This window comes from Ixodes scapularis, unplaced genomic scaffold, assembly GCF_016920785.2.
Source record: "Ixodes scapularis isolate PalLabHiFi unplaced genomic scaffold, ASM1692078v2 PGA_scaffold13__105_contigs__length_92229423, whole genome shotgun sequence".
In the NCBI taxonomy this organism is placed as follows: Eukaryota; Metazoa; Arthropoda; class Arachnida; order Ixodida; family Ixodidae; genus Ixodes; species Ixodes scapularis.
Window position 1 is genome coordinate 35,482,256 of NW_024609839.1, and position 13,770 is coordinate 35,496,025.

The 13,770-nt window shown below is 46.8% G+C and overlaps 1 protein-coding gene across 1 annotated transcript; it reads left to right on the plus strand.

Annotated features, from left to right (window-relative positions):
* On the plus strand, positions 1-2,549 carry LOC120839822 (putative nuclease HARBI1). The gene is made up of 3 exons (XM_040210184.1): positions 1-575; positions 1,128-1,269; positions 2,062-2,549. The coding sequence occupies exons 1-3, from the start codon at positions 33-35 to the stop codon at positions 2,547-2,549; spliced, it is 1,173 nt and encodes a 390-aa protein (XP_040066118.1). The 5' UTR covers positions 1-32.
* Positions 2,550-13,770: the final 11,221 nt, after the last annotated feature.

Genomic DNA, 13,770 nt, shown 5'->3' on the forward strand with positions numbered 1-13,770 from the left:
GTTGGGCGCGAGATCGGGGAGAAGCGTCCAAAATGGCAGCGTTTTTGTTCGTGTTTCGCCGCCGGCGTAGGTACTTAAACCACGCCAATGCGTTTGACATGGACGACGTTGATTTTCAACAACACTATCCCCTCTCGAAAGACGTGGTAAGGTGGCTGTGCGACGAACTGCGTGACGATCCTGGCTTGAGACGGTGGAGCCGTGCACGGACCGTCGTCACCGTTGAGCAGCAAGTCCTCGTGGCGTTGCGGTTTTTCGCGACGGGAAGCTACCAGGGGTTGGTGGGGAACGACCGAAATCTCTCCGTCCACCGGACCACGGTGAGCTCAGCCGTCCGTGCCGTGGCCGTAGCCATCGTTCGCCGCCTGGGCCCCGCGTGGGTCGCTTTCGCCGAGACCGTGGAAGAACGTGCGGCCACACAGGAAGCCTTCCTGCGACGAGGCACCCTCCCGGGCGTCGTTGGGTGCGTCGACGGGACGTTTGTGGCCGTCAAGGGTCTGTCACGGTTCGACCGAACCGTCACCAAGGCGTTGTATTGGTGTCGCAAGCTCCACTACGCGCTAAACGTCATGGTGGTAAGTTTCCATTTTTGGCTCCTACCGGGTTTGTAACACGTGGTCACGTTTGTTGTAATCTGAAACCGTTATAAATCGGGGGCTTGGGGGGGGGGGCCGGGTTGGGGGCTGGGGTTGAGGTGACTGGGACGTCCACGACTTGGGGTGCGGAGAGGGGGATGGGGGGGTCACAATGCATGTGTATATTAAGGGTCGGCTAAATTTTTTTTTTTTTTTTTTTGGAGGAGGGCGGTCTGGTTGGGCTCGCTGGCTGGCTGGCTGAAGCCCCATGAGCCCTCCCCCTGGCTACGCCCCTGGGTCCGAGTAGTAATTGCTGCGCAGCTCTATGGACATTGTAAGAGTGTTGGGAGACGTGCTTCTATTCATAATTTATACCTGTTGATGCGCACCGAGGGCACCGGTAGAAGCATATTGCACAATACTATTGACGGATGCTTATTTCTTTCTCACAGTGCTTGGGATCACTGCTAAGTTGTCTTTTTCAAAATGAAAGGAACGTAACAGATGTACACAAGCTGCGATGTACAGAAGTCGCACTCTTATTTGTTGCAGGTGTGCGACGCCAACATGCGAATCCTGGCAGTCGACCCTTCGATGCCTGGCTGCTCACATGACGCCCTTGTGTGGAGGCAGTCTTGGGTGCGGCAGCAGTGCATCGCTGGCAGGCTCATCAGGCACGGGGAGTACCTACTCGGTGAGTGTACCTAAAGTGGCAGCACATTGTCAGCTCTCATGAAAACAAAATGCAGAGTACCCAGACGTTTCTTGACTTTCACATGAACAGATCGCTGTAGAACTATACACCAGTGTTTGGATGACTAGCCTAAAGCAAGGCATCATGCAAAGGCTCACTTTCATGTCCTTGCTCGAGGCTCTGGAGCAGAGATGAGGAATTTAACGTTCATCTTTAGTGCATTAGGGTCGAAACTGTTGAAATCAAGAAGTGTTGTCAGTTAACCACTGAATTACACTAGGCACTGCGAGAATAGGAAAGAGAGGAGTGGGGTTGATAGGTGCTCCGTGTCCAGCCTCCAGCTGCAAACAAGCTCCTTCAAGTGTACCATTGCGTTTTATTTCAATCTCATCAAGGTGAGACTCTTGCGGGTAACAGACATGAGAAATATTCTTGGAGATAGCCTCACGGTCCTCATTCCCAGAGCTTCCACAGCATTTTCCAAAAACTCGTTTCCAAGGCGTGTCATCATCACCATAGTCGGTGTCATCTGTAAAAACCTGTTGAGACGGCAAACACCTGATATTGGTTGACAGGTCTGCGGCATCTCTGGCATGCAAATAAGATATAGAGGTGGTTTCAACAAGTAGTACTCGTTATCAGCACTACTCGGAAGCTACAAGGTTAACGCTGAATGCACACCAGCTGCTTGTGGAAACGGCTTATGGAGGGTCGGACGGGATAAATCAAATTTGGTTAAAACGCGGCGTGTGGTTCACATATCTGAGATTAGACTTGCTATTTTTCATGCAGGAGACAGTGGCTACCCGTTGGAGCCATGGCTCATTACTCCCGTGCCTGGCCGGCCAGCTGTCTCCACACCTGCCGCGCGTTACAACGCTGCCCATGCCTCAATGAGGTCGGTGGTGGAGCGCTGTATTGGGCTGCTGAAGAGTCGTTTTCGATGCGTGCAAAAACGCCGGGTTCTTTACCACCATCCAAGGATCGCCGTCACGATCGTGGCAGCCTGTGCAGTGCTCCACAACATCTGCCTCAGCGCAGGGGAATCGGATCCGGGATCATCGTCGTCGGAATCCGAGTCAAGCAGCGGCTCCGACGATGACAGCGAGGCAGACGAGAGCAGTGACGCAGCACGAGAGCGCAGAATCCTGCAGCCGAGGCGCCTCTACATTGAGGGTAAGGCCATGTGGGACCAGCTTGTGCTTGGAGCTACCACAAGTCATGTGCGTCGTGTACGTCGCCGGCTTCACCAGATCCGCCATCGTGGTTGCCACCAGTGATGGTCTTATACTTTCTGAGTGTAATGCGTGCTCAGTGCTGTGGATGTTCTGCCGGAGCCTTCTCGGACCCCGTGTGTGTGCCTGTACAGTAAGGTCTGTGTTGTGCCGGAGCCTTCTCGGACTCCGTGTGTGTGCCTGTACAGTGAGGTCTGTGTTGTGCCGGAGCCTTCTCGGACTCCGTGTGTGTGCTTGTACAGTGAGGTCCATGTTGTGCCGGAGCCTCCTCGGACTCCGTGTGTGTTTCTGTACAGTGAGGTCTGTTGTGCCGGAGCCTTCTAGGACTCCGTGTGTGTGCTTGTACAGTGAGGTCCATGTTGTGCCGGAGCCTCCTCGGACTCCGTGTGTGTTTCTGTACAGTGAGGTCTGTGTTGTGCCGGGGCCTTCTAGGACTCCGTGTGTGTGCTTGTACAGTGAGGTCCATGTTGTGCCGGAGCCTCCTCGGACTCCGTGTGTGTTTCTGTACAGTGAGGTCTGTGTTGTGCCGGAGCCCTCTCGGACTCCGTGTGTGTGCTTGTACAGTGAGGTCCATGTTGTGCCGGAGCCTCCTCGGACTCCGTGTGTGTTTCTGTACAGTGAGGTCTGTGTTGTGCCGGAGCCTTCTCGAACTCCGTGTGTGTACCTGTACAGTGAGGTGTGTTTACTGCCGGAGCTTGCTCGGACTCCGTGTGTGTCACATTGCACATTGCCGGGCAGTTTATAACTCTTCTCTCAACAGTTGCTTCCGAGGAGGCTCATGGGCTCTTGTTAAACTCAACTGACAAATGTAGTTTGTTATACGCCCTGTTTTCGTCAGCCAACATGCATTGTTCAAGATTTCGCTTGGTGTACAGATTCCTCGGTGCTTGCAGAGGTTGCGAGGTATCTAAAACTTCAGAAAAAGCGCTTGTGAAAAAACTTTTTCACAACATGCATATAGTTGTCGGTCCCTGCCTGTGAATGAATAGGTCACACTGACGCATAGCTTAAGGCAAACAGAACTTGCTCTCAGTTCTAATCTTTATGGGGAAGAATGTTTGATGGTTGCAAGAACAGGGGCCTTGCGGTCCAGAGCTTGCACAGCTGGTTTCACGAGCTCTTCAAGACAAGCTTTGGGTATCTCTTAGTCGCAATGCTTTTCAAGGACGGGGTGGGGGGATATTAGCTCAGCCTTGCAACTTTTGTCGTTACGAGGGAAAAGGTTACATGATTTGTTGTTATTGATGGAGATGAGGTTTAATTTGTTTACATGTTCCATGTCCCTCGTAGGTTGGGACGCCAGCTTTTGTTACAAAAGGCCATACGGCCACCAACATAATCAAGAGCGGCAGTAGTTCATTTCAAAGAATGTTCCAGATTTCTCCACGTAAATGTTTGTGAAACATGCTAGAAAAGAAATAAAATTACCACATCTTGTAAAACATCTTTGTTGACAATGATTCATAGAATACTATTAGGAATACAGTCGCCCACCAATTTTTCGGATGCAGATAACTCACACTTGTTCGATATTTCTGGCCTAAAGGAGGAACCGTCACCTACCCGATAGAAAGAGCGCATATTCACAACTGATGTATCGGACAGCTTGAAGTCCGAACGTTTGATTTTTTGGAAAAAAATCGTCGCGAGTGATCACCATGAAGCACCACCGCCATGCGGCTATTTTTAATTCTTGGTTTGGCAGGCCTCATTGAGTACTGCTACGTGATGCTGTATGGGTTTTTTTTCTTTTATTCTAGCTGCTTTTCATTATCATCATCATTGTTGTTACCATTTTTCTTTGTTGATTCGCCATTGCAGTCGTGGACTTGCGCCTCATCTCGACCTCGTTTCGGTGGATCGTGTTTTTGGAAAACGCTAGCTTGGACGTCATTGCCCATCTGTTCTTCGCTGCTATGATGTTTTGCTAAGAAGCGCAGAAAGTACTTGACCATAACGCTAGAAAAGAAGGCAGCAATTCTCAAGTTAATAAAAAGTTGCTGAACGCAAACGGGCGTAACCTAAAACAAGGCGCGTTGACATAACCCGAAGTAAGCTACTATTTATGGCTTTTTTAAGCCGGCTTAGACGTAATAAAGGCAGTTTTTTAATCTGACGAATTTTCAGACTACTATCTTATTCAGACGGTTTTTCAATCAGTGCGAAGTCCGAAAAATCAATTGGCGACTGTATACATTGTCCTAAAAATAATTATGCAGGACTACAAACTCTGTAGCATTTCATAAAAAAAAAAAACGGGTAGGAGTGACTTAGTCCAACTGCGGCGGTGTTGGGGGCCTGCTCGGCACAAGCACGACACGCTGGAATGTGGTGGCCAACATGGCCACAAGCAGCAGGAGTGCTCTGGGCACCCGCATGGCCGCAGCCTGCTGTTCCATGGCTGCGGCTTGCCGCCCCATCGCCGCAGCCTGCCGCTCTATCGCTGCAGCCTGCCGCTCCATCGCTGCAGCCTGCCGTTCCATGGCAGCGGCCTGCCGTTCCGTTGCACTGCATTGTCGCCTCATTTCGGTTAGCAGCTATTCCACGTGCTGGATTGATAAGAGGTGCATAAGATAACTCGGTTCACAAAAAGTTGCCTTTTTGTCACCATCAACCTGTTTCAACACTCGGTACTCCACATATTTTGGACATGTCCCCAAGACAAGTAAGGCCTGTTGCTGTTTCCAATTGCCCGAACATCATTTTGTTGATATGTTGTTCAACGACATGCGCAATTTAAAGAATATCAGAATGTATATTATTTTAATACCAGTGTATCATGCAACTTGCAGCAATCGGAGCCATCAGTCTAATCAGATGACCTGATAAATCTATAAATTGGAAGCACCCCATAATTTGAACATTTCATACTTGCTTTGCTTATTATCATTCTTCCGAATGATTTGGCTTTCTGGAATTTACTGTCGGGACATAAACAACGAAAACACTGATTATGATGATTCCGAGATAACTCTAAGTACCTCCCCCCCCCCCCCTCTGTGTGATTGCAGTGTTGTACACGTTCCTCAAAAAAAGGAACGAAATCTCGTTCCTCGTTCCTTCTGATTTTTGGAACGCGTTCCCGTTACAAGTTCCATATGTGAAAAAGGAACTCGTTCCCGTTACAGTTTAAAAAATGGAACGTATCGTTACATATACGTTACATTTGTATTTTTGCTAATTACAATATTTAGTTAAATCAAACTGTTCTTTCTTTTATTTATCCCATGAATAGTCAGCATACGATTTTGCATGTCGTGAAGGAAGGGCACAAGGAGAAGAAAACACGCGGAAGCAGGGTTTCATTTGTTGATATGTTCATGTTAAAAATCTCAGCTAATAACCATGTCCATGTTTGTAGAGAATAATCCAGACGAGCCAAATGTACTTTCATCCAAGATTGCACGAGCGTTTTACAACTACCTCACACGGTTCAATTCAACAGAGTCCCGTGTTAGAACTTAACAACAGTTGCTTCTCGATGTTGCTGTCCGTAAGACGAGCAAGTGAAGGAGAGGCTATAGGGCTTTTGGAAAGTCAGTCTTGAAAGCTACAAATGCTTCGTTGTGAAGGTTAGATTTGTTGTTCAGTTTGAAGGTGGGGTACAAGGAAGGGAATAAAGGTTATTTTTTTGTGTATCTTTTAAGTGAATAATGGTCGGGATAAAAGGGTGTGTCCGATATCTGGCAATCTGTGATCTTGTTGTAATTGCAGGTCTCGTTATTGAAGTTCAAAAATGGCTGTAGTCGGAAAAAGATTTCTGGGTGTATGAGGATTCGTGGAACCAAAGAAAGTACCTGAGTTTGCAACATCCCTCTTTCTTTGCCTTTTCCTACGACTAAAAGTTTTGCTTTTTGTACCGCAGTTTCGGGCAGTCAAAAAAGTATCAATGCCCGCCAGCTCTCCTGCACCCGAAACTGTTAACAAGCGAGGACCACACAAAATAGTTCATAAGATTAGTAACCAAAACGTTAAAGAGATCCTACACTTCGTAAAGATATTGTTTTTGTACTTTCGTACTTTCCCTGTTAGAAATAAAATAGAAATCACCCCACTGGACGGAAAAAGGAACGCCGTTACTCTTTCCGTTCCAGTAAAAATGTAACGCGTTCCCGTTCCAGTTCCAGCGATGCAAAATGGAACGGCGGCGTTCCTTCGTTCCTCCTAAAAGGAACGCGTTCCAGGAACGCCGTTCCTTGGAACGCCGTTCCGTACAACACTGTATGATTGTCGAAAGGAAATTTTGGGCCGGGTATTGCCGTATACATAGCATCTATCTTTCTCTAGTCAATCCGTAATCTTCCCTGGTCTCGCCTGTACCAGGAACACCAAATTGTAATAGCTGTTATTTTTCTCATCATTAGACCATCAATTTTGTACCATAACCGGGCTGCTGAAAGGATAGGAGACAGCAAAGGCATGCACTAACAAATATTGGTACATGCACATGCACCAAGACATGTCAGATGACATCAGCCACCGAGGCAAATGCCGCTTGAGGAAATAGGTCCCATACCCGTTCCGAAGCAGCAGCCCTCGCCTCTGCGAGGTCCACCAGGCGTCGTTGGTCTTCAACATATTCCTCGGCAGCATCATAACCCCCCTTGCGTTTTCGACGCCGTGGTGCCCGTACAGGACACTGTGCAAGGGTGGTTGGCTGCAGACTTGTACGTAATTCGTTACAAGTAACGAAATTACTTGTAATCCCTTACATTTTTCAGTAATTTAGTAACGGAATAATTACATATTTTCTCGAGTAATCTTAAAGTAATTCCGTTACATTTTTTACGTAACGGATTCCTTGTAATCCGTTACACTTTTTTAGGACCAACGCCCCTCCCCCTTTTTTTTCTAAAGAAACGGTTCTTTTCATTTTCGTAAGGTCGAGCGCAGTGACACTGTCACGCGAATCGACCAGCGCAAGGGGAGGCTTGGCACTCTTCAGTTCCGGAAAGACTTTTTTTTTTTTTTTTTGCATCACCAAGTCTTTGAATCTATTTTTTTACACAATAAAAACAATTTCAAAAAACCAAAATAAACATTTCTGACAAAAAAAAAAAAGGGGGGGTGGGGGAGGGGGCAAGTTATATCCGCTTTCTTTAGTACTTTCGTTTTTTCTTTGCGATCGAAGACGGGGAGAACAGGACACCAAGTGATTGTGTGCCTCTTCCACAAGCTCGAGGTGGTAAGTGCACAGAAAATAATTAACTATGTCCTTCTCGGTTACAGTGACTACGACCAATTTCATAATGTCACAACACGAGACAACGCTCCGTCTGCCCTGAAATTCACTAAAAGATGTGATATTATGTAAAGGTGTTTTTGCCACAAGCATCCTCGTTCGTTGCTGCACACTTATCATCTTCTCTTAGAAAACAGGACGTATTTTTTTCTGCATCTTTCACATTTTTTTACCCTGTTTAAAAGCTACTTACTTTTTCATAGTCCAAATTCTAGGGTTTCCTCTCTTTATTTGTGAATTCCAGCCAGGTTATCTGCATCTCAGTCACCCTTTTTATGAGTCAGCTTTTTGCGAGCACTTCAAAAATGGTAATAGTCTTCCTTTCTTCTTCGTGGCATCGGAGGTATCGGAACGATCTAAAAAAAACTCTCCTATATCAAACAACGGCTGCAACGACGAAGCATTCTTCTATCTTCGAGGTAAATAGTACTTCGATTGCTTCGCTGGAGAAGCTCAATGCAGAGCATAAAGCATTCGTGAGAAACAATGTGGCAGTCCAATCCAGTGCCTCAGTTGAGTGGGTGTTCAGCGTAGCAGTCGACATATTGAGTAAGAAATGACCCAAAATGTCTGGTGAGACTTTCGAGAGTCAGCTGTTGCTCAAAATACTCAGGGTGATTAAATGGGACAGCTTGCAACAATAAGAACTTGAATAACCCCCTTCCCTTTGTTTCTTACTTGAGGACAATCATGTTGAAAGTAACGCCACGAAAGTAACGGATTACATTTTGGGGTAACGGTCAGTTACTTTCATGGGAGGGTAATTGTAATTGTAATAAATTACAATTTAGCCTCGAGTAATTGTAAATGTAATTCCTTACTATTTTTCAGTAACGTGTACAAGTCTGGTTGGCTGGCTGGGAACTAAGGGCGAAAGCAATTGTAAACACAGTATGAGGTGAACGAGACACAGCCAGTAAGCAGCAAGCAAGGACTCTTTGCCAAGCTCCATGTGCTGTCTCAAAAAGTATTAGAAACACCTGATAAATACCATAATATGCCCAGAATGTGCATGTTTCACAGTACATGTAAGAGTGCTACTTTTAAAATGTGTGGAAATGATTCAGAAGGTAACTTCGCCACCCAACTGATTGAACTGTCCCGTCGTGTCGGCTGCTTCTCCAAGCACACCCGTGCACGGCAGTCAAGGCTGACGCAGGTGCAACGATTCTGAACGTTAAGGCCTGCCATATGCTATGTATATTTTGTGCAATATTTTTTCTTTTTAACTGAACATGTGCTTAGACACTAATTTTTCAGAAATCTCACACTTCGATTGCACATTTCCTCAGTATTTTCAGGCAGCACTCTTAATGTGGCCCACATATTGCTCTTCCATGCAGTTATCTTATGGACGCGTGCATTGTCAGACCTCCAGTCTGAATGTAATGTAATAAGCCATGCATTTGTCTTAATTTAGGATCATTCTTAAATTTGTTCTCACAGGCAGGACATATATGATTCGAAACACTAATAGCAGTGCTTGCTATAGTAAGAAACTTACCGGATGTGTCGGTCGTGCCCTCATTTCCAGGTGACAAAAGCCCGGAAGCTGGTGGTGCAGCTTGGTGTCCTGTTTATATTTGTTCATATTATGAAGGACACATATCAACTGAAACACGGACAGCATTGCTTACTATATTGAGCAACTTACTGGATACACCGCTTGTCCCTGAATCTCCCCAACCGAAACTTTTGGTGGCGATTTGGGTGAATGTGGTGGTGGTGCACCCTGAAAGTGGTGCAGGGTTTTGAAGGTAAATATCTCCGTCGTCTAATGGCAAGAGGGACTTAGAGACTGAGGCAAAACAATACTTTTTGGTGAAATGGAAAATGGGGAAACTTATTGCTGTATGCTTCAGCAATATTTACAGGTGTCGACACTGCACTATGAAACAACATTCAGAAAACTGTGTTTTGCTTTTCTTTAGGCTGTGGCTAGGGTTCCCTCCAGACAGGACAATTGTCATCACTAGGGTCCTGTCGAAACGGAAAGTTGACAAACCTTGTAGACTTCCGTCCAGACAGAATCACATTCACCACTGGAGGTCCATGCAGAAAGAACTCTAGCCGCCGCTAAAATTCCGTCCAAACTAAAGAGAAACACGCGACAAGCTCCGTCCAGCTACACGGGGGTTGGTCGCTATATGCTGGTGCCCCTAATCCATTTTCGGAGTAACAACTGGCAATGTTCCAGTGTCAAGTTTAATTTAGTCTTTAAGTTAATTGCGATTGTCCCAGCAATCATGTTTTTTTAAGTTTGTATTTATTGAAAGCCAGGTACAGTGAATGTGGTGGATCATTTTCAAAGTTTCATTTAGGAATGACAACCATTCTAATGCAAGACCTGAGGCGGGGTGTATTCTTATAATGAAGGAGCAGTTCCTGTCTCCACTTCCCTCAACGTTTCTCCTAGATTGCAGCATATAGTTTTGTAATTAGGTTTGAATAAAAAGAAGCTTGTGTTGTGGCTCCAGGTTGCAAATATTCACAAAAAATATCCTTGGCATCCGAAAAAATTGACTGAGAGCTTCTTACTGTTTTTCAATCTTGAAGACGAAAAGACAAAATGCTATCCACTAGGCCCTCTGGACAGAACCCTGCTGGGCCTGCTACCGTTCCACCTGGACAGAACTCTCCTGCGTCTGCTGCTGTTCAGACTGGACTGAACTCTAGACACTCCATTCCTCTTATGTTCTTTAGACTTGTCACATTCTGATCCCAAGCAGATCAGTGTGCATGCTCCATGCTCATTTCAAAACCATGAAACAAAAAAATAACCACATTGGAAAAATCGGCATGTTAGATGCAAGTTTACCCCTTATGTTCGGATGCAGCATCTTATTCGTGTAGGTACCCTTGCCAGATAGCACACTTATGTGGTGTGCTCGACACTTGGCCCAAAATCCGTAGAATGTACTAAGCGACCAGCCTCAATATCTCGGTGTCCATATGTAATACACCTGTATAGGTCCTATGCACAAATACTCTACTTAGCGCGTCCCAATTTTTCTTGTTTATGTACAATCATTTCAGCTTTAGAGAAGCTTACGTTCTTACCTCTGGCCGACCAGGCAGCTTCACGGAGCCGCAATCGTTAGATGCGTCGTGGCCAACGATGTCCAGAACGACGCCGGCCTCGCCGGGCACCGAGCCGCCGCCTGTATTGCTGGGCAGGAACGTCGAAAAATGAGTTCTTTCTGATTCGCAGGTATACACAGATTGCACTGACGGGAATTAGGAGATCACAGGGCTCCCTCTAGATATCAATATGACTCCGTAAGGCCAGCGTTCCCGAACAATGACGGGCACATACAGGTTACACATCAAGGATCAAGGGTCACTACTATTCACCCACTGCTCTGGCGGAAATCTACTGCCTTTTTTTTGGCCCAGGACACCTTGTCCGTCCAGTAATGTCGCCACCGGGCGGGCGACTTGATGGCTCGTCCGAGGGCGTTCAGTTCAGCCGTGAGCTGTCTCCACAGCTTTTCTTTGCTTTCGCGCGTTACCCTCCTGTAAAATCACTGGCGGCGCGTGTAATTTGCGGGTGGTCGCACATGAATGAATACAAGTGTTCTTGTTGAGCAGCAGAAGCTCGAGGCTGCAGTCTTTTAGCTTGCATCGCGCTTTCTTGGCCGTCGTCCATGGTGTTCTATTCGCCCGCGTTCGCTCATAGCAGACGAACAGCATGTTCGCAGTGATTCCTATAAACACATGGGTTTTTACGGCAATTCGCAACCAGGAACACAATTTATTATTACCTAAAGGCTTTGATAATTAGCATCCATGCTTTTTCCGATTTTTATTTGTCATTTCCGATTTAAATCAAATTAAACCCTCCACTGCGGAGCGTAGGGGCAAATCGGAGCTACGCTGGGGAACTCGCCGACGTCGGGGGGGGGGGGGGGGGGGTCGGAAATGTAAGAGGAGGAGTGGGAAACTCGCCGGGGCGGAGTTAAAAGAAGCTCCTCCCCTCCCTCGCGACGCTGCATCGGAGAGATTCCCGCCGGAGGCGAGCTTAGCCCCCCTGAGCTGATTTTCAAACTCGGGAAGGTACCCCAGCATCGGTGTCAGCCTTGACTGAGCAGTAAGATCTGCTCTGAGAGTAGTGTCCCGACCTTTTAACTTGTTTTAGAGCGCAGCTCTTAACGCCCGTTTCCGGCTTGAGCAGCGTCGGCGTCGCCGTCGGCGTAACCGCGCGGTACATTATGGGTAAATTTCCCCTCTAAATCTAGCGGAAAAATTTCCCCGCTAAATCTAGCGGTAAAATTTCCCCGCTAAATCTAGCAGAAAATTGTCCCCGCTAAATCTAGTGGAAAAATTTCGCCACTAAATCTAGCGGAAACATTTCCCCGCTAAATCTAGCGGAAAAACTTCCCCGCTAAATCTGGCGGAAAAATTTCCCCGCTAAATCTAGCGGAAAAATTTCCCCACTAAATCTAGCAGAAAAAGTTCCCTGCTAAATCTAGCAGAAAACCCCCCGCTAAATCTGGCGGAAAAATTTCCCCGCTAAATCTAGCGGAAAAATTTCCCCGCTAAATCTAGCGGAAAAATTTCTCCACTACATCTTGCGGAAAAATTTTCCCGCTATATCTAGGGGAAAAATTTCCCCGCTAAATCTAGCGGTAAAAATTTCCCCGCTAAGTCTACCGGAAAAATTTCCTCGCTAAATTTAGCGGAAAAATTTCCCTGCTAAATCTAGCGGAAAAAGTTCTCTTGAGGTCAGGTGATCCCCCGAGGTCAGGTGGCCCCCCGAGGTCACGTGACCCCCGTGGTCATGTGACACCCCAAGGTCACATGACCCCCCCGTGACGTTGGCGTGGGGGTCATGTGACCCCTCCAAGGTCACGTGACCACCCCTCCCCCCCCCCCCCCCCGATTACATGTGAACCTCAGTACCCTTCCCTCCTCCTCTTCAAGAGCTGCGCTCTAATTCGGCGTTACAGGGAGTCGTAAACGGCTTTCACTTTTTTAGTAAAGAAATCGGTGTCACATGATCATAATTTTTAAATTTTTAAGATGGTTTAGGGCCCGTAGAATGGGTTATGACCAAGGGCAGACGATAGCAGAATCCTCTTTAGTGCCCCTTTAAGCAATGGTGCTGTAAAATTTTGTGGTGGTCCTTCCACCATTTGTTAAGTATAATTGATGTTACCTTCATCCGAGCAAGTCATGTGATATAGCCCTAGCGTTCCTCTTGCAAGTTTTATAAAAGAAATGAGACCACCTTTTAAAGTTCCATGTTATTTGTGAGCAGCCTCTTTATTTTTCGGCCTGCTTCAGCTGCTCCAGCTTTAGATGTATGAGCTCCTTTTTTGCTCGCTTCACCTCCATCTCCATGCTGTGTTCTGTTGCGCTCTTCTTCAACCTGTCCTCATGGTCTTCTTTCATCGGAGAGAGGCAGAGTGTGTGTTCCTCTCGCAGTAGAGTGTCCCTTACCTCGTTCTCCTTACCTAGTGTGTTTTCTAGGAGTGCCATCCTGCCTTTGGGCAGCCTAGTGGTGTGCCTTGAGGTCTCCGCTTCATCAGCACTGCTGCCAGCAGCGGCTGAAGGTTGCTGGGTGGCACGAGCTCGACGATGCCCATTAGTCCGAGCTGCTCCTGTAGCTGCCGTTTCTATGGCACTGGTGCTTGAACTAGCCGCTGGCATAAGCTCTGGCTCACTGAAGGGGCTTGTAGGCCGATCGTGGGCGTCTGAAATAAGTAGGGTAACCTGATAGCTGGCTGAGCAAAAGTATGCAGCACGTTGCATACAATTTACATCCCAGAAAGTACAATGAATTGTTGATTATGGCAATCAGCCATATTTCAGTCCACTGCATGCCTCTATTCTGGTGTTAATATTTCTACTTATTGTTTATTGTTCAAGTCACTTGCACGCACAGTAGCAAAAGCGCAGTGCACTTTAATAGTAAAAACTGAATTTGATTGATGCTCTTAAAATAGTGCTTGTCACTTCCCAGCTTCAAAACTTTGATCATTAGCTAATGCACTAAATGTTCACTTATTAGTGCAAACAAGA

Bases quoted from the DNA above. Each gene is read 5' to 3' on its own strand.
- LOC120839822 (XM_040210184.1), top strand. From the start codon at position 33: ATGGCAGCGTTTTTGTTCGTGTTTCGCCGCCGGCGTAGGTACTTAAAC. The intron at 576-1,127 runs GTAAGTTTCCAT...TATTTGTTGCAG, and splicing joins ACGCGCTAAACGTCATGGTG to GTGTGCGACGCCAACATGCG. The intron at 1,270-2,061 runs GTGAGTGTACCT...TTTTTCATGCAG, and splicing joins GCACGGGGAGTACCTACTCG to GAGACAGTGGCTACCCGTTG.